General features: G+C 50.0%; 1 protein-coding gene across 1 annotated transcript in view; it reads right to left on the bottom strand.

Annotated features, from left to right (window-relative positions):
- COX10 (COX10 homolog, cytochrome c oxidase assembly protein, heme A: farnesyltransferase (yeast)) overlaps positions 1-20122 on the bottom strand; it is a 98745-nt gene that overhangs the window by 62737 nt on the left and 15886 nt on the right. The window contains 1 exon segment of the mRNA NM_001244626.1: positions 14271-14395. Within this exon segment, the coding sequence (NP_001231555.1) occupies positions 14271-14395 (125 nt within the window).

Below are 20122 nucleotides of genomic sequence, written 5' to 3'. Positions count from 1 at the left end.
GACCAGAGAAGCGCGGGGTGGAAGGAGCCACACCAGTCAGAGGCCACCCAGACCAGAGACACGGTGCTGGTAATATGAGGGTGCCCCCCCAGCCCCTCCTCACCACCCCTACAGCCGTGAGTGTGTGTCTGTGTGCACGCGTGTGTGTGCGCACAATCAGCGTAATTTCCTAACGGGCTGAGTCTGGGGTTCGAGAGAAAACCAGCCATCATGAGGACTGAGCAAGCCTCACACTGGCCTGAGTGACAGCCACGGAGAAGGGCAATCCGAGCAGGTTTAAAGCAGCAGGTTTCGTGTCCGGCTCAGACGTTGCTTTTCTGGCATCTTGCAGAGGTCCAGGCAGAGCTGCGGAGCGGGCAGCAGCGGGACGGGGAAGAGTCTGGGTTTCCGGACCGGATCACCTGTCTAATTCTCCCTCTGGGGGTGCAGTTTCTGAGGACAGGCATCACGGGGCTGCGTTCCCTCAGCACAGGGAACACGCAGCAGCTCCTAACGTGCCTCTCCATCAGTGTGCATTACACCAGTTAGTGAGGGAGAGTTTCGAGAAGTCTCTGAATGACAAGGATGAAACGAACACATCACCTCACTTAGTACTGTAGCAGCAAACCTACTGTGTGGTCACAATAACTTTTCCATTGTCAATAACTGAAGCTTGATTGGATCTGCTCCCTTGGCATTACTCAACTTTAATTCGACTTGTTTTATTACAACCTTAACGCTAAGCCTTTCAAAGATGACTCATAAGTTTCCAAGACAATTTGTACAAACAAGAGGATTATCCTCCTCTTTACCTTGTAAAAGTGGGATTATGTTGCCTTTTTTTTTTTTTTTTTAATAACAGCTTTGATGAGGTCAGAATAACAAAGGCATAGAGTAACAACGGTGATTTTGGCCCCTGGTGACCACTGAGCCATCCTATCATTTGCAGGCTCATTTTCTCATGCGTTCATTCGTTCAACAGCCATTCAATGAGGGCTGGGTGCCAGGGATTAAGAGAAATAAAATATGCTCTTGTAGCCCAAAAGGGGCTTCTGGGGCTGAGTGAACATTCAGATATGCAAAATATAAAATGCAATCTAATAAAAGGTGCAACAGAAAAATGCAAGGACCTCTGAGGTCAGAGCAGACTGCACCAAAATCCAGAAAAGGTCCAATTAAGCCCTAACATCCAAGTTTACAGAAAACGTGTCCTGAACAAATACTGATTACAATGGTCTTAGTGCAAAAGGTTCAACGTAAGTAATATAAGAAGGTTTTTATGTTAGCACATACTAATCACTCATGACCACACTTAGGAATATCCACTTACGGTATAACTAAGACTTACATATGCTTATGACTGAAATGCTTTCATCAAATTACTTAATGCTGACGTATTCCCTAAACACCGGGAGTGGACCTCTGTCAAATTCAACAAACAGGAGCCCATTAGACTGAGGTGTCTCTGATGCCTCAGCACCAACGTAAAACTGAACCTAAGCCTGAAAAATGTAAGATGAGGAAATCAAAACCCAAGGACAACCGATCCCGAAGAGGCGACCAGGCTTCCCCAATAAGGCGGCGCCTGAGCCACAGCCAGTCGGATCACTTCCTCTCCCCTGCCTCTGTCACGGTCCTTCCCTGGGCTGCCATCCAGGGGCACCCCCCCACTTATGGTTTGGGGCTGCCCAGTCTGAACTGATTTTTGCTCAGATAAACGCATTAAAATGTAAGATGCCTCAGTTTATCTCTTAACACCTCTTTTACACAGGATTACAGTGTTAATGTCACCTGCTGGCAGACTGAGACGCTCTGTAGTAAAACATCAGTGGCCTATCCAGAAACATTTCTTTGATCAGCGAATTATTAAAAATGAATGCTGGAATTCCTGTTGTGGCTCAGTGGTTGGTGAATCCAACTAGGAACCATGAGGTTGCAGGTTTGATCCCCAGCCTCACTCAGTGGGTTAAGGATCCAGCGTTGCTGTGGCTGAGGTGTAGGCCGGCAGCTACAGCTCCCATTAGATCCCTAACCTAGGAATCTCCATACACCGTGGGTGCAGCCCTAGAAAAGACAAAAAGAGGAAAAAAAAAAAGGAATGCTGAATTCTTTACTACCACACTACTCTATACAGACATCCGGAAAGCAAATTAAGAATGGTACGTTGGATTACAATGTAGATTCCAAGGCGACAGGAAAGATAGAAGTAAGGATGCAAACAGCATGACAATGAAAGGGTGACGTGGTTACACTGATCTGATTGTCCCTGCTCCAGAGAGACGGTGGAATTAACTGGCTAATTCAAGCGATTCTGTTAAAAGTTCATGCAAGCTGTTTACAACAATGCTTAGACGACAACAAAATATTTAGAGTTTCATACTTAATTTGCGTGTGGACATCTGTGGGGAAAAAATGGGCTACTGGGGGAGAGGATGATTAAGACATGTGGATACGCATTTAAACGCTTAAGCCGAGAAACGTACTGATATGGAATACGGCACAAAATGTAAGGTAACACAGGCTCTGGTCTTTTAATTTGACAGCTGTCTGACAACTGCAAAATGGAAAGCTGACCTCAGACAACTGCAAATAAATGAGAGACGATTACGCCCAAGAATTCCACATGGAATGGTCTGATATCCATTGTAGCACCTCCTCACGGGGGATAGATAAACGCCGGCTGGCATTTTTATTGTCTTTGAAGGTGCTGATACTGGATGGACTTAAATTTCACAGAGGGCTGTGTGTTACTCTGTTACAATTAATGGCACTTTTGAAACAAAACCCCATCGCCATCAGTAGAGGAATAATTGTAAACACATTTGAAATTTCCAGGTGTTTCTTGAAGCAGTTTTCAGTTGACTTTCCCGACTTTACCTTTCGGATGCTGAAGCAGTACCACACCCTCTCCTAAAAATCTGGAAATAATGAGCTCTTTGGTGGTACAGCTCGAGGAGGCACGCATGTCGGAGAAAGCCGCCACTTAATCTACAAGCTAAGGCGCGGTGGCTTGCATCTAAGCTCCTGAGATATTTTGTGCTTCACTTTTCTTAGTGTGATAAAAATAAGGGGAGAAACATACATTCCACCATTTAGTTGTAAAGAATTTTATTTTCAGAAGAAAGATCTTGCTTTTCTTCTTCTTCTTTTTTTTGTCTTTTTTGTGCTATTTCTTGGGTCGCTCCCGTGGCATATGGAGGTTCCCAGGCGAGGGGTCGAATCGGAGCTGAAGCCACTGGCCTACACCAGAGCCACAGCAACTCGGGATCCGAGCCGTGTCTGCAACCTACACCACAGCTCATGGCAACGCCAGATCCTTAACCCACTGAGCAAGGGCAGGGACCAAACCCGCAACCTCATGGTCCCTAGTCGGATTCGTTAACCACTGCGCCACGACAGGAACTCCTTGCTTTTCTTCTTAAAAAAATTTTTTTTGGTAAGTGATGATATATAAATTACATGTCCTGTTGCAAAGGCCGGAGCTGGGGGTGGGGTCGGCAAGGGAAATTCAACCCACTGATGGCTTGGGTTTGGTATACACAGGGTTTCAAAGCATCCAGCTGACATATCACACTGCGAACTCAGGAAACGCCACAGGGAAGGAAGTCCAAGCATCGCGCCTGCACTGAAAAATCAGAGGTTCTCGCTAGTCCACGCGTTCCTCGCTGACCAAGGCCGAGCACAGCAGCTGCCCTGGCCAGGCACTCACTTTCCAGTCCATCAGGGCCACCACCCAGCCCTAAAACGGCAAGGACGGGAGGAAGGAAGAGACCCAAGAGCATCTGCCTCTGACAATGGGAAAAAAAAAATCACTGAGGGTAAGTGAGATGGGTTCCTTGTGACTGGAGAACAGCTTTTAAAAACAAACAGAAAAACTCACTTCTGGAGTTCCCGTCCTCGCTCAGGGAAACAAATCTGACTCGCATCCATGAGAACGCAGGTTCCATCCCTGGTCTCGCTCAGTGGGTTAAGGATCCGGTGTTGCCGTGAGCTGCGGTATAGGCCGCAGATGTGGTTCGGATCTGGTGTGGCTGTGACTGTGGTGAAGGCCAGCGGCTACAGCTCCGATTCTACTCCTAGCCTGGGACCCTTCATATGCTGCAGGTGCAGCCCTAAAAAGACCAAACAAACAACAAACTCACTTCTGAGACTTGTCTATAATCACCTTCCAGCAAGACTGCGTCCTGCAAATGCATTACAGCCCCAAGAACTAGGTAGCCTAAGGAGTGATGAGGAGGTGGGGGTACGGGGGGCGGGTGGCACAGCCAGATCTGTGCCCAGGGAACTCCCTCCTCTGCCCAGGACGAAACACACAGAAAGAGCACGGTGAGGAGGGCCAGGCTCAGGTGTCCAGTTTGCTGCTGGGGCCACCGACCCACCTGAGGTCTTCCTCGCCCACCCTCCACGTGCCCCGAGGGCCTCAGCCACGTGCCACAGCCGCACCTGAATGTCACCTGGGTCACTGTTTGATGCCGGTTTCCCCACCGAGCGATGAACAGCATTTACCACTGACCCGCTCATTCCCGCACTGAGCTCCTACATGTGCTGGACAGTGTTCCAGGCTCGGGGGAAAGAGTGACAGCTAAAATCAAGGCTCAGTGCCCGTGGTGTCAACAAGTCTAGCGGGGGAAAGACAACGAACCGAACAGCGTGTCAGAGAAGGACGTGAGTGCGGGATTCCTGAGCCAGGGGGAGCAGGTGGGGAGCAGAGGGTCTCGGGCAGGGCATGCTGCTGGACTGGGCAGGACCCCAAGGAAGCCGTGTGCTGGAGCGGGTGAGCAAGGCTGCCAGAGGGGGAGCCGCACCTGGGAAGGGGGGCGGACCTGGGGTTTTATTCTGAGCTGACCCACCCACTCGCTGCTGACAACCTTCCTTCTGTTTATTTTTTACATCACAGAAAAGGACAACGGACCCATCAGTCCCACCCCGTAGTGTACAAGCACCCACAGAGAAGGACTCAGTCCAGCCGCCCCCACAGTCACTCTCGCGTGGGTGCCCACCGCCGGATTCCTGGAACCACCTCCACCTGGACACACCGAGGGCACAGGAGACGCGTCCCCCGCCCCCAACTGAATGAATATTTCTCTGCCGGGACCTGCTCCTTCTCCAGTGTGCCCGCCTCGTCCTGGATGCCCTCTGTCCACCCAACTGCCACGTCAGGGATTGCCCAGGAATTCCCAGCCCCTCCTCTTCCTCAGCAGGACTGGGAATTCACGATCGAGTCCCCCGCCAGCGACGCCCCTTTGGGCTCTCATGAGCTTAGCCACTTGACCAGCTCCCCGAACGGGCGTGTCCGCAAAAGCTTGCTCCCCAGGAAGGCTGAACCGCTTGTTTCAGAAAGCAAACCTCCCCGTCTCCTTTCCGCGCTCAACACGTCCCGACTACGACACAGGACGACGGCCCCCACCGCTGGCTGCCAGCTTTCTAGGCACCAGGCCCTTCTCTGAAAACGCAATATCCTTCGACTTTCTCAACAGCTTCTTCTGTTGGGAGAGGCTGTCAGCTGCCCAAGGTCATGGGGGTGTCAGGGTGCACACAGGCCGCACGGCAGTCGGGTCGGAGAGCCTGTGATCGACCCCTGGCCTCCAGGCGTCTCGGAGCAGCTCCCTGGGCCAGGCCCTGATCTGTGGGTAGACAGACAAGGTCCCCACATCACCCAACGTACCCTCACACCATGTGCCAAGCACACGAGGGGAGGCTGCATGGGGACGCGGAAGAGCTGGCCAGGCGGGGGTCAGGAGGCGCTGCCCGGCCTGGTCCCATGCCCTCACAGCCTGGGGTCCCGCGTGTCTTTGGCTTTTCCACCGCAGCTCCACCAGGAGCAAGCCTCCCGCCCGCCCAGCACCCAGCACGGTGCCTGGCACAACTCCAACGCTCAGGATGTGTCAGCTGAAGGGACGACACTCCAGCTGAGTCCTGGCAGGTGAGAGGATCTGAGCATGGGCAGTGGAAGGAGGTGGGGACAGAGAGACCAGGTGGGGCCCGCAGGTCCAAGCCAGCACCCTCCTCCACCCCTGGGGGGCCAGGGGGCCACTCCTGGGAGGGGGTGCGGGGACCACCCCGGGGGCTGCCGGTGCCCACAGGGCAAGTCGGGAGGCTCCAGCCAGGCTGGCCTGGACCACCCGCCCTGTGGACCCCTTCAGCCGACCCTCCTGCAGCGGCCCCCTCGGCCCTTGCCCTCCTGCTGCCGCAGGCCCTCCGCGCCTCTGGTCTTCACCCGGGACACCCTCTCTGCCCGTGAGCTCCCCTCTCGCACAAACCCGCCTGGTGATGCCTGCCTCTCCTCCTTGCGAGGCTCCTCTGGCCCCCCCGACCGGGACCCTTCCTCCGCCTCCCTCTGTCCCCCAAGGCCCTGCCCGTTTGCTGTCTGCCTCCTGATGCGCCGCCTGGACCTTCTGCTTCTCCTTACACAGCTGTCTTCCTCCCCCAGGCTGGGAGCTGGCGGGGCCTGGTCTTCTGCTCACCAGCAAAAGGAATCGATGCATGTGTGCGGCTCCTTTCTGAAAAGCACTTTCAAGAAGAGACGACCACACAGTACTCGCACTTCCTACTTCCTCATGACACCCCGCTTCTTGGTCGCGGCAAATCAGACTCCTTTCCAGCCGGCGGGGAGCATCGAGGCAATTCCAGCAGCCTCTCCCACCCCAACTGCTCTAACTTGATCCAAGCAGAATAAACAAAATCCTGCACAAGTGAAAACTCGTTCAGTCACATCTTCCTGCCTTTCAAAGACATTAAAGCAAAGTCTTGAAGCCCGAAGGTTCACCGAAAGGGCCTTCTTCTTTTTTTTTTTTTTTAACACAACCGGACTTGACTTAAGCCAGAGGTACTTGGGGTGGCTAAATGTCTCTCTGCTGAAACACTCAGGAACTGTTTTCCTTTTATGTGAGAACACGTTAGACTCTGAGTGGGGGTCCGTCTAATTGCTCCGGGTGAGCGGCGAGCTCTTTTGCCATTTAGCCATTTCCTCCAGAGCAAGCGAGAATCACAGAGGGAATGCAGCCTCAGTCAAGTGCCCTGGTTTACAAAACGCCTGAATGTTTCTATAAGAACTGAGGATGTGGTCTCAAGATATTTTTATATTCTCAACATCCGGCGTTTTATTTACTCCCCACGATTTTAAAGGAGGAGATGACAGCGTTAACCTTAGGAGAGGGGTCTTTACCCACATGTCCTCAGCTAGCTGCTTCAGGAAGCTATGCACAGCGCTGTTCACTTCCTTACTGGCTCCCCTAGCAACAGCGATCTTCTAGATCATCAACCAAATTCTTGCTAAAAGCAATACCAGACCAACCCTACTTCCGTCAGGTCTGTTAAGGAAAATGTAGGATACTATACTAGACTTTTATTTCAGAGGTCGTCTAGTAGTAAAGACATCTCGGTTGGAATAAGAGAGAAAACTGCAGATTATCCCAGCATTGTAAGGTTGCCCAGCACACCTCAAGGCAGAAGGCTACTCTATGTTACAAGGAGACATAAATCTTACTAACGACCAGATCTTCCTTTTTGTCTCATCCTATCTCTACATTCCATCATTCGAATCCGTTAGAATGCCTTTGTTCCCCCGTCGTGGTCGCTGCTTCTGGGAGAAAGCTGGCATAGGATCTGAAGGAAATGCCAGAGTGAAATCCTCCTCAAAATGAATCACACAGGTAAGTAATTTCCCCTTCTTGCTAAACAATACTCTCTCAAACGTCTCAGAAAATCGATAAGACAGGACTGGGTGGTCATGAAAATGCGAGCTTTAGCATTTGCTTAATACCGTACTCATCAACTTTAAAGGTCTAGTGGCTCCCCTAAAGCAGCATGCAGCCCCTTTACTTGTTAGAAAGAGCGATGGACAAAGGACTCCCCAAAGTGGGTCGGGGTCAAGGGCAGAGGTGCAGACCATCTGCCTCGCTGCCCACCCCCGAAACCCTAAGTCCCACACCTATGCCTATCAAGCGCCTGGGGGTTCGGCATGGACTTGGGAATCATGACACGGCCCCAGCTTTAGAGCAGAAATACCAAGGCATCCACATTTTTCATGGATTACACCCTAAAGGTAGTTACGAAGGCAAAGAAAGTAGGAGACGGTCTCCTAGGATCAGCCCCCACAGTCAGGTGGGTGCTGGGGAGGGGGGCAGGTTGTTCAGAGCAGAGAACAAATGAGCTAAAGGGATTCGGAAGAACAAGCTACCAGGAAAGGCAGAACATAACTGAAGCCTTGGGAGAAAAAAAAAAGAAGGAAAAGAAGGATAATTTGGGAAGAAAGTCAGCTTGAGCTCTGCTGGGTGCTGGGCTGGAGGGACAGGGAGCCGCCCAGGAAGGAGGCCAGCTGCTGGGCCTCCAAGGCAGAGTCCTTCTCGGAGACACACGCCGAGACCCGCACCGCCAAAGCACCACCTCCATTACCCCCTTTAAGTTTCAGTGACTATCTGCTTGCATGAGTTTATCGACCTTTCTCGCCAGCGTTTCTTAGATTTACCAGGACCGACCGTGCAATTCCAGGATGCCCATCAAATCGTGCAGCACCAACAAGGTGTGCTGGCCCCACGGCACCACAGACGCAAACACCACGTACCGGCGTTACCCACGTGCACTACGTATACCCGTCCACTCACACACGCACACGTGCTACCGTCGCAAGGAAAACCCACCTCTCCTAGCGCACCGAAGAGGAGAAACACGCTTTCCCTTCGCGTTCTCTGTGTTAGGACCCCGGCTGGACAGTAACCGCATTCTGAAAGTGGGCCAAAACCGGACCAAACTTTCATACTAAGAACAGTAACCACAGCTAACAGTGACTGAGCTCTTGGCTTTTACAGGGTGTAGAAAGCGCCTCAAACCCTCCCCATCTCAACGGAGACACAGATGTGGCCAGGGCCACGAAGGTCCCTTCGTCGCCAGGACCCGCAGCAAGGATGTCAGGGCTCACTTGCTGGAAGGCAGACCCATGTGACGGGCACAGCCCTGTCCAGGCGGCGCCTGCACTGCGGCGTTTCCAGGGAGAGGAAGAAGCCGTGAACGGGCGGGGGGCCCACGTCCCACAAACTCTGCTCTCAGCCTGACCAGGTTCAGGTGTGTGGTCAGCGACACCACTCAGCTTCATTTCATTCCTCTATGACCCTGGAGCAAGGCCACCTCACAGAGCTGTCACAAATAAAGCAACGACCAGTTAGCACGGCATGTAAATTATAAAATACTACCCATGAACATATGTTCAAATGATGGTCATCCCTACATGTGCTGGCAAAACTTTCCCCAGAGTTGTTTTGGTTATAAATTCCAATGCCAAACTCACTCTACTTGGATGGATCTTTCCAGAGCAGAGAATCAAAGGTAATTTAGGAACTATTTGGGGTTATATAAATTCAGGAAAAGAGACTGCATTTTCTGTGCGACGTCTCAGTAATGCCCATCACTTGCCTTATATCAAAACCAGATTGAGGTGGAGACTCCTGCCGGCACGCCAGTCAGAGACGCTCTGCAAACGGGGCCGTGCGCAGTAGCAAATCCGGGTCACCTGGAGAAGCCACAGGTTGTGGACTTCAGAGGCCATGGGCTGAATGCAAGCTGCCCAGCAGTTAAAACACTGGAGACAGACAAATCACAGCATTCAGAAGGACAACACATTTTTCCTCCTGGGTTTTCTTATACACACGATGCTCTATAAATCACACCGCCAGCGTGGCGTGCGCTGCCATCGGCCTTCCTCCTCTAGGACACCGCCCCGAGCTCCACGGCCACTCGTGTTCACCACGGAAGATGAAAGCCAGGGCCTGGGGCTCCGGGCATTCGGCAGAGTCAAAACCAAAGGAACATCAGAGGATGGGAAAACAGAGAGAGATGCTTTAGATATTAATCTCCCGTATTCACTGGGAAAACAGGAAAATCTTTACCTGTCTCTCCTCTGGGAGTTTAAAAGGCTGTGCATTTTCTCTCACCCTCCCCACCCTATAATTCAGAGCTTTTCATCCAAAGCTCTTCCTTTTTACCTGATTTCAGCCATGAAAAATCTCTCAAGTATTGCGGGCATCAGACCTGAAGCACGTCTCCTCTTGGCCCGATTTCATTCACACCTCTTGATCTCCTCCCTGTCCTTTCATAAAAACGCTCGGGCATTCACAGATACGCTCCACCCCAGAGATAACACAGCCTTATCAGCTTTACTGTCTGATTATAACCTACCTCTCAGATCTGAAACTACTTGTGTTTTGTGCCCTTCTTGTAATTTTCTCCAAAATAAAGACTCTGAGAACATCAATAGTTCTTTTTAGAACTAAGTCAAGGTTATGGATTCATTCAACATTTATTTGATCTTTCAAAAGAGCCGTTTCCCAAAAGCCCATGAACGGTAGATTTAAACAAATGAGCTAAGAGATGTAGAATGCTTAGAACAGCACTTGGCATCTAGCGAGTGTGAAATAAGTGTCAGCTGCGACTACTGTTATTATTAAAACTTCTTAGAACTCCCTAGAGGCGCAGCGGGTTAAGGATCCAGCGTTGTCTCTGCTCTGCCTCAGGTCACTTCTGTGGCATGGACTCAGTCCTAGCCTGGGGTCCGGTGTTGCCATGGGCTGTGGTGTAGGTCGCAGAAGCAGCTCAGATCCAGTGTTGCTGTGGCTGTGGCACAGGCTTCAGCTGTAGCTCCGATTCAGCCTCTAGCCTGGGAACTTTCATATGCAGTAGGTGCGGACCTAAAAAGGAAAAAAAAAAAAAAAAAAAAAAAAAAAAAGACGACAAACCTAAGGTTACCTATAAACCCAGCACTGATTTCCGAATACACAGTGTCCGTGGTGTGCTCTGTCACGGGCCCCAAATGGAAGTATAAGCTGACTGAAAACAAAAGCGAACGGAGACCTTCAGGGCAGAAACTTAGCTGCACGTTAATACACGTTACCTTTTAAAGATTTTACTTTTTGTTTTGAAAACAATGTATCTTTGAGTACGATTGCACAATTTCTAGAATCTATCTGAAGAAATAGTTGAGGATCAGTCCGAAGATGAAGCTAGAATTTCTGCTCGGCGTTATGAGGGCAAAGGACTGAAAAATTTCTCCAATGTCAAATGAGGAGACACTGATTAAACACATCCCCGTACAGCTATGGACGAGTCTCAAAATCACGCCTTAGAGCCAATATGGACATGGAAGGATGTTCACACACTGCCTGGAGGGGAAATGCATAAAGAAACCATATACATTATAGAAATCATGCCTGTGAGAAATGAATTAAGCGTGTGACGGGACGCGGAGCTGGGTGAAACAAGTCTACACAGCAGTAACATCAATCAAAACGTTAACAAGTGATCGATCTGGATGCTGAGGTGAACACTACGAGGCCAGGGATTTGACCTTTTCGCTCCTGTACCCCGAACACACAGAACAGCGCCTGGCACAAGGGAGACATAACATTTTAAAAGTTTCTGTGATTTTAATGTATTTACAGTTTCTCACTAATCTGCGATGAAAATTTTATTTGCATAATAATTCTTTTAATGGTGCTTTTAAAAAGTCTAACGCAATGGCAAAACAAAACGTTTTACACATAGAAATGGAAAGGAAATAATGCCACCTACCCCACAGGGTTGTGGGGTTTAAATGCTAGCTTACGTAAACAGGCTTTGTCGACGCTGAAGCACTGTAAGAATGTTGAAAATTATTCTGCTAACATACATTCCAAAGTTAAATCGTTTTCAGATATGCTTTGGCTGGTAGCCTTCCTCTCAGCAGTTTCATGTCCAGTGTTTTGTCCTTAAAAACGGAGACGTGTGTGGGGTTATTTGCAGAAGCAAAGAGTGGCAACAACAGGGGGCTGGTTGAGAAAGCTGTGGCACGTCCATAAAATGGAACCGTGTGTCACCACTAAAATGCACCCTAGAGAAAGACACCTACTGACACACACTCTTAACCCTTATTAAAGAAATTCATGTATGTGTAACGTAAGTAAAATACTTCCCAACACAGAGAAGTGTAAAGATATGTCATGTCCAACACCGTGATGATAATTCTCTGCTAATTCTTAACTTTCAATGTGCAAACCCATTCGACTGCCAAGTATTCAGCCTTTTCCTTTCGGTCTCCAGTTTCTCAAGATTCGATCGGTCAAAGCCATCTGGAACATGTGCTCTCCCCGTTACTGAATTTTACGGACCGCTTTCATCCGCAGCAGGCAGTCCTGCTGTAGAGCTGCCTATGGCTTTAAAGGAAGCATGTGTGTGGTTTTATAAAGCATGAGTGTCATTCCTTTCTACAATTTACCGTTAGTGGTTTCTTACATGTATATGCATCGCTTTATGCATTAGTCAGGACTTCATAAAGCAGAAGCGAACGTCACATTTCCCTCCTCAAAACAAATGTAAGAACTGGTTTCCAAAGCTTTATTTTTCCTCCTTTCACAGAGATCACAGAAGCAGGGTACAAAGAAGAAACTCTCAGGACTAAATTAATAACAGCTAAGCCAAGGATTAAAAAAATATGAAATGTTATTTGAATCCTTTCATAAGCACGGACAGGAGGGAATTTTCTCCCCAAGGAACGCCATCAGAAGCTGAACAACTTTATACACACCAAAAGCATAGCTGCGTCCCTTCAGCTGAACGCCAGCTCCCCTAAGGAAGCAGGAAGCCCTTGCTTTTCGCTATTTCTACCCGCTGCTCAAAAACTCAAGTCAAAGCCTTGCTGCCAGGTGCTCTTGGTTTTGCTCGCATGAAGAAAAGCACCAGAGTTCCCGTCGTGGCGCAGCGGAAATGAACCTGACTAGTATCCGTGAGGATGTGGGTTTGATCCATGGCCTCACTCAGTGGGCTAAGGATCTAGTGTTGCCGTGAGTCTAGGTGGCAGATGCGACCTGGATCCAGCATTGCTGTGGGCGTGGTGGAGGCCGGCAGCTACAGTTCCGATTCCACCCCTAGCCTGGGAACCTCCATATGCTGCGAGTGCAGCCCTACAAAGACAAAACAAAAAACAAAAAAACTACATAACTGAAACCGGAGACAGTGGTTAATATCTCAAGGATAAATGCCGATCTTCAGTTTCCCAAAGAAGCCTGAAAACGGTAATGTTTTCCTGACTTAATCTTATGACCCAGATTTATAACTACATAAAAGTAATCATTTAAAAAATATTTTGAAAAATAGACCCCAAGCAGCCACATAAATCCGTTTTGCTTATATTGCTTTTTATTCAAATTTTCGTGAAAAACACATTTATTGTGAAACCACGGTCATTCTCTCAGCCGAGAAACATGGGAGGGCAGCAGCAAAAGGAACGAGCGACATGGAAAAGCTGGCATCGTGGTTCACAGGAGGGCACAGGAGTGGGACTATTGGAACCTCACTCTAAGACTGCTTTGGGGGAGTCTTTTGGCCGTGCCAGTGGCATATGTCCCCAGGCCAGGGATCAAACTATAAGACAGTTGTGACATTTAAAAGTTGCAACAAAAAAATTAACTTTAGTTGAAATAGACTGATCTTTCTCCAAATAGCTGATAATGCATTGTAAAAACAATGATTTTAGGCATTGCCAAATTAAAGCCCCCATGTTTTGCAGACTACCAGCGCATACCTTTAGGCAGCCAAGCCGTTTTCCTGCTGGTAACTTGAATTCCTGTTTTAAAACCATGCCAACTCCTCTTGGGTGTTCTGGGGATGGTATAACTTGCTTTATGTTTTAGCCAAGACGCTTCCACTGCAGCATCTTATGAAAAAGCCACAGCTTTGGAGCACACCGCAATGACCAGGCAGGGGGAGAAAAAACCATTTTAAAGCATCATTCTGATGTTTAAAGTAATGGGGAGGGGAAGTCGCATTGCGAGTAATATGCTAATTAATTTTTTTGACATAGTCTGAGTTTCCTGGATCCTGAGTTACGCTGAATTTTTTCTGCGCTAGATGTGCTTCTTTAAAACACACTATTTGGCTTGGTGGTAGTTTCAAACGCAAACAAGTCAGGCCAAAGAAAGATCAGCACAGAATGACACAGGCTCAAGGGAATGGACCTGAAGTGGGACAGAGGAGAGAGGCTGGCGGCTCTCAGACCCTGGTCAAGATGCAGGTACCCTCGGGCTCTCTCACCTGAACAGATTTCAGAACCTTCACTTCCGAAGAAAAGATACACTGGTTACGTGCCCGACCTCGCAGAAACACAGTGTTACACGTTCACAAGACCTTCCTGGCTATGGCGTGATTTTGGAAGGTTTTTTTTTTTAAGTGACAATATTACAATCTAAGAAAAAGTAATAAAACCACGAGAAATTACAATCTAAGAAAAAATAACACAACCGCGACCGGCTGGAAGGTGCCAAACTGACCTGGTTGATGGAGTTGGCAGCACAGGATGCGAGGCCTGTTCCGACAAAGGTGAGCAGGAAGCAGGTCCAGTCAAAAGGTTCTGGAGCCAGCGCAAACCCGGCCGAGGTGGTGCTGACGACGAGGGCTGCAACACAGAAGCAGAGTGGGTTCCAGACTGTGACAGCCAAAACCAGCCCTCCTCCCAGCACACCAACCCATTCCAGCAACAGCAGGACCTGGAGGCTACTCTTCTTTCATTAAAAAAAAGTTTAAAAAACCACGTTTCTGATTATAAAAGCGTATGTGTTCATTAATGCCATTAACTCAAGAGTAATAAGATGGGTGTTTCCGATCCAATCACTGCCTTATCCACTCAACACTTCCCCACCACCTGATCCCTGGACACTCGGCCTTGTCACAGGTAATCAAGATGCAGAGGCCTCCTTCCTGCTCTCAGGGACTTTATCTGACAGACGAATACCTGCCACACAAGGCAGCAAACAGTGAGTCCCAGTGCTGTGACAAGCTCTGGACACCCGGGACTGACCCCTAACAGACGATGGTCTGGGGCTGGAGGATGAGGTGATGAGCCTACAGCCAAGGCAGGAGCCAAGGGCGGGGCAAAGCCATGGATTCAAGCTCCCACCAACGCACGGGAGCAAAGTGGTACCAGTGGGAACCGGACACACAGAAGGGCTACTGCAATGGGACAATCCCCAGGGCTAGGCGACTGTGAGAGGCAGGAAGACAAAAACGCAAAACCACAGAGGATAAAAGGAGAAGCAGCAGCTGGGAGACCCCGGACGCCAGGGGAGGAGATGAGCAGCTGGCCGGGCCTGGTAGACGGCTGCTTTCGAGGAACCATGGGACGGGCGGGCAGAAAGAACCCAGCTAAGAAGTGAACCTGGGGCTTGGGACACAGCACTGGAGTCGCCTGTGCAGAGACGCTGGCCGGGGTCATCAATGAACAGCCAGAGAGAAGCAGATGAAAAATGGTGGGGGTGGGGGGGTGATGACAGACACAGAGAAAGGACAGACGGAGACAAGACTCAGGAGGACGACAAAGACCCACGCAAGCAGCCACAGGAGCAGGACGGGAACCCCACCAGGGACACCACCAAGTCAAGCAGAGAAACTGCTAGTTCCTCCTGGTCCTTAAATCTGGTTTTACTGGCATAAACAGAGAAACAAAGCCTTTTTAGTTGCAGCATGTGGGCATGTCCTTTCTCCCTAACCTCCAGGGCAGACGCACACTTCTTGCTATTTCTGTGTTTCTCCGACTGGGTTTGGTGGCGATTTGCAAAGGGGACCAAGGACGTGTGCAGAGATGGTCATCCTAAGCCAGGAGGACGTCTCAAGAGCAAGGACTTGGGCAGAGAGGTCCCTCCTCGGCTCAGTGTCCCCAGAAGTGCACCCGAATCTCCTGGGAGAAGACTCACCTCCAGAAAAGAGGAGGCGGGTTTAGGCAGATGGAAGAGCTGGGCCGAGAAAGAGAAGGCAGCTCTGGATAAAGATCACAAGTTGACCGAGATAAGGAGTTGAAGGCACACAGAGGGCTGGTCGGAAGTCCCGGAGCCAAGAGTTCCTGCTGTGGCTCAACAGGATCGGCAGCATCTCTGGAGCACCGGGACAAGGGTTCAATCCCCGGCCCGGCACAGTGGTTAAGGATCTGGCGTTGCCACAGCTGTGGTGAAGGTCGCACCTGCAGCTTGGATCTGATCCCTGGCCTGGGAGCTCCATGTGACATTCCAGAGCCACACGTCCAGGAGCAGGGCAGGCTGGCTAAGCTGTCCGCCCTTCCTCTGCTCCAGGGCCCAGCCCACCCCGGCCCACGCTGGGCTCTGTAAGTCAGAAAATAGCAAGTTCACGCGCGTACACAACAGCAGCAAACACCCCGGGAGAGGGGCCAGCAGCCCAAGAACACCCGAAGGAAGGTTTAGTGCTCTAGACCTACACTCGTGCCCCAAACCAATGGCCACAGGGGCTCCGGACTGTGACACCGCGGTTGCGGGAACAAAGACAGGCCATTTCACCCGCGTGAAGCTGGAGAGGAGCAGGTCACGGAACAAACCGTCCACGCAGCCATTCCTGCCCACGTTCAGCAACCAGCACGACGAACACCTTCCGAGAAAAAGACTCCTGTAGGCTGCTCAAACAGCACGGCTCGACTGGCTCACCCACAATCAGAAAACACGTCACACTTTTCACTCATGGGCCGACGGATAAATTGAGAAGAGACAGACAGTGGTGCGTAGGAAATGTGACAAAGAGAAAAGGACAACGTTTCCGCTGGACGCAGCCACAGCTAAATTTATAAACGGCAAATACTGCCTCATTTAAACATATACAAATTGTAAATGGTAATACACGCAAAAAACTACAGGGACCGTTACTACCACAGAGAAAGAAACGTGAATTTGGTCTAACGCGTTTCTAGAAAAGATCAAAAGCTCACAAAGCGGGTATTTATACTTATGTCATCAAAGCGATTAATGCAAAGAAAGAGAAAGGAAAAGAAAATTGATAAATTGTAAAACTGACCAAAGCAATATTCTCACCCAGCGCTGCCACAACGGTAATTAAACTTCTCATTGATTTCCTGGGATTCATTACAGGGAGTCATTCTGCAACACCAGGATCTCATTAAAAGTGAATGTAATATAGTCCTTCATTAATAACACTTGAAATTATATTTTATTTGGGAATCTCATATTCTGTCCCTTCACAAATAAACATGAAATCAATGTCGCCAAGGAAGCGTGACCCATCCGATAGACGGCCAGAGCGCTGTCCTCAGGCCCAGGATGACTCCGGAGGCCCCAGGAAGATAACGCTCTCACCACAGCCCCCACCTGCTGTGGGCTGTGTGTCCAGCCAGAGCTGCAAGCACCCCATGCAGGGACTCGGCAGGCAGCAGGGTGCACGAGGATGCGGCAGCCCTGACAGGGCCCAGCTCGGCACAGCTGCAGCTCGCCCTACATGGCGGGCCCACTGGGCACCTGCTCGTAGATGCCATCACTGACAGGGTCATCAGCTACGGTCTCTTGTCTGCCTGCCTTCTCCAGGGAGTGGCTCTTACTTATGCCCTCTGTAATTAAAAAGTTTCTTTTTCCAACAGTCATGAGCAGGCACAGCCCAGCTGGCCCAGAAGAAAGCAAACACCCCTAAGGTGAACTGAGAGGGCCCCTAGGGGTAGAGCAGATAAGGGACCATGGTCCCCAAAGAAATGAGTCCTGCCATCAACCAGGGGGCCTGGGAGTGCCCCTGAGCCAAGATGAGAACCGAAGCCCCGACCGACACAGCGAGCTCAGCCCGGCATGAGCCCAAGCAGGGGGCTGGCCAGCAACCCGGCAACACTGGGCTAACCTCTCTTAACACAACCCTTCAATCCTGCAAATGTCACCACCTGCAGTCACTGCCCCACCCCTCCAGGCTCAGGGGCCACGAGGACCAGCCACACGGGCACTCCTGTCCACCCAGAGGGACAGCTTTGAGAGACACACTGGTTTCTGCTAAAACAAAACACTCAGCACAGGCCTGGCAAATAATAAAGGCTTAATAAGCGGTGCTCTTGGTAACTATTCAAGTGGTTTGTGGAGTTTGAGATGCCATATTTCCCAGCCCCAAGGCTTATCACACTTAACATTTCAAAGCAGGGTCTTAAGGAACTTCAAGAAACAAGAAAGCAGGAGTTCCCACTGTGGCTCAGCGGGTTAAGAACCCAGTTAGCACCCATGAGGACGCAGGTTCGACCCTGGCCTCACTCAGTGGGTTAGGGATCCGACGCTGCCGTGAGCCCTGGTGCAGGCTGCAGATGCAGCTGGGATCTGGAGTTGCCATGACTGTGGCGCAGGCCGGCAGCTGCAGCCCTGATTCACCCCTAGCCAGGCATGTGCCGCAGGTGCAGGCCTAAAAAGAAAGCGCAACAAGGAAGAAACAACAAAACATTTCGCACAAGCTCCACATCCCCCAGTCTCCAGGGGAGTGACCAGAGCGCAGTCCCTAATGACGACTAACCCCGACGAGAGAAAAACAAAATCTACATCTATCAAACGCAGTCGAGGCCTGCTCCAAAGGCACCGGCGGGATGACGTCTGGCCTCGGTCAGGGGCAGCCACGCGCCAGCCAGCGGCGGTGAACCCAGCCCACGGCGTGACCAAGAGTCATGCGGTTTGTGCCTAACACTTGGCTCTCTGCTTTACGGGATATTCTGGAACAAGTACTCCCAAGACTCATTTTCAGAAGAAAATTCCACTGGATGAAGGGAAGAGCCGCACACACACTCCAGCTGATCACAGAATCAGCAGAGATCACAACTCAGGCCAGCACGGCTCTACGGACGCTGTGTCTCAGCACAAACGCACGAAGTTCCTGCACCTCAGGTCTGCAGGGGAACTGCCTGAGTCCCAAGGGAGGGAGCCCTGTGGATGGGGGCAAGCCCCTGGCACGAACTGCCGCTGCTGTGCCGAGAGGGTTGCTCTGGAGGCACAGAGGGGGCTGTGGCGTCCCGCGTGCAGGTGCGGCCAGGCAGCCCAGCTCCGGCTCACGGCGTGTGCGCCTTGCAGGGCAGCAAGGCACCACTGAAGGGCTCTGCCTTTTTTATACACAAGAGCTTTTCTTGGAGAAGCAGCTTTATCAAGAATGATTTTTATTTAAGTAAAGGCTCAACACTTTGACAACTGCTGGGCTCTGAGCACAAGCATATGGAGGGACTTTGTTTCTTTTCTGAGACCATCAATTTAAAATAACTATAAAGATGATACTAAACACTGGCCATCTGCATCCTGCTTTATCTCAGTCAACGCCTCAGCATTTTTCAGCTCTGGCCGCAAAAGAATTAAGCGGAAAACAAAACTCCAATAAAATCAATCTGGATAATTATCAACTCTGATAAAAGATTTGCTCGAAAGATGGAAACCACTGGCTAAATGAGAGTCTGAGGTTCTCTATAGATTTCAGATTATCCTTGTGATCTATTCTCTCTCATTATCCCCGATAGCAGAGACCAGGCAACGCTGTAACCCGAGCCCACAAACCTCAGCTGTATTCTCTCGAAAGCTCTTCCACGCACAAAGCGGCCAGGGAGTAAGCATTGCGTGGATTTGCATGTGGCTCTGCTCATCCGTGGGGCCAAGCCGATGGAATATTTTTGTTAGATGATCTCAAAGTTCGAAATTATAGAACTTTATGAAGAGACAGGCATTAAGGCTTCTCTGATTTTCAAAACAAGCAGGTATGTTTTCCTGGATTAGCTGCACTTAGGATTTCTTCATTTCTATTAACACCGCAAGCTTCAAATGGCTCCATTTCTAATTTAAGTGAGTTTTTTTAAGGCTTCACGGCTTGGCCGTGTTCCGTGAACCTCCTGACACAGTTATCTCACTGACACACGTAGGAAAGAAGGTGGTGATTCTTCTGCTTGTTTTTAAGTTCAGATGAAAGGTCAACTGATGAGAGACGAGCTCCTTTTTTCTCAGCCACATTCAAGGATGTCAATCAAGGAAAGTGATCACAGATCACAACCACTTCTGGTCAAAAGACAAAGACCTATGACCGAGATTTTTAACAACACAGCTGCAAAACCAAAAACTTAGAGTACTCCCAGTTTTTGTCTTTCTTTTTTTCATACCTGGTGACCAAAGCTGGTCCAAGCATCCTAGGACCGAATCAAACTCCTAACTTCAAATTTCCTGACACTGTCAAAGAACATTCAGTCGTGGCATGTAACGAATCCAAACCATGTTGGTTCCTTGCTCAGTAACATCCGCGTACTGATGCAACCCATGTTGCCTGCTACTGGTACACTGATTCAAGCTAACCTATGCCCAGGAAGAAATACAACAACAAAAAAAAAAAAAAAAAAAAAAAAAAC

The sequence above is a fragment of the Sus scrofa genome, chromosome 12, assembly GCF_000003025.6.
Source record: "Sus scrofa isolate TJ Tabasco breed Duroc chromosome 12, Sscrofa11.1, whole genome shotgun sequence".
NCBI lineage: Eukaryota > Metazoa > Chordata > Mammalia > Artiodactyla > Suidae > Sus > Sus scrofa.
This window is presented reverse-complemented; position numbering and strand designations above follow the sequence as displayed.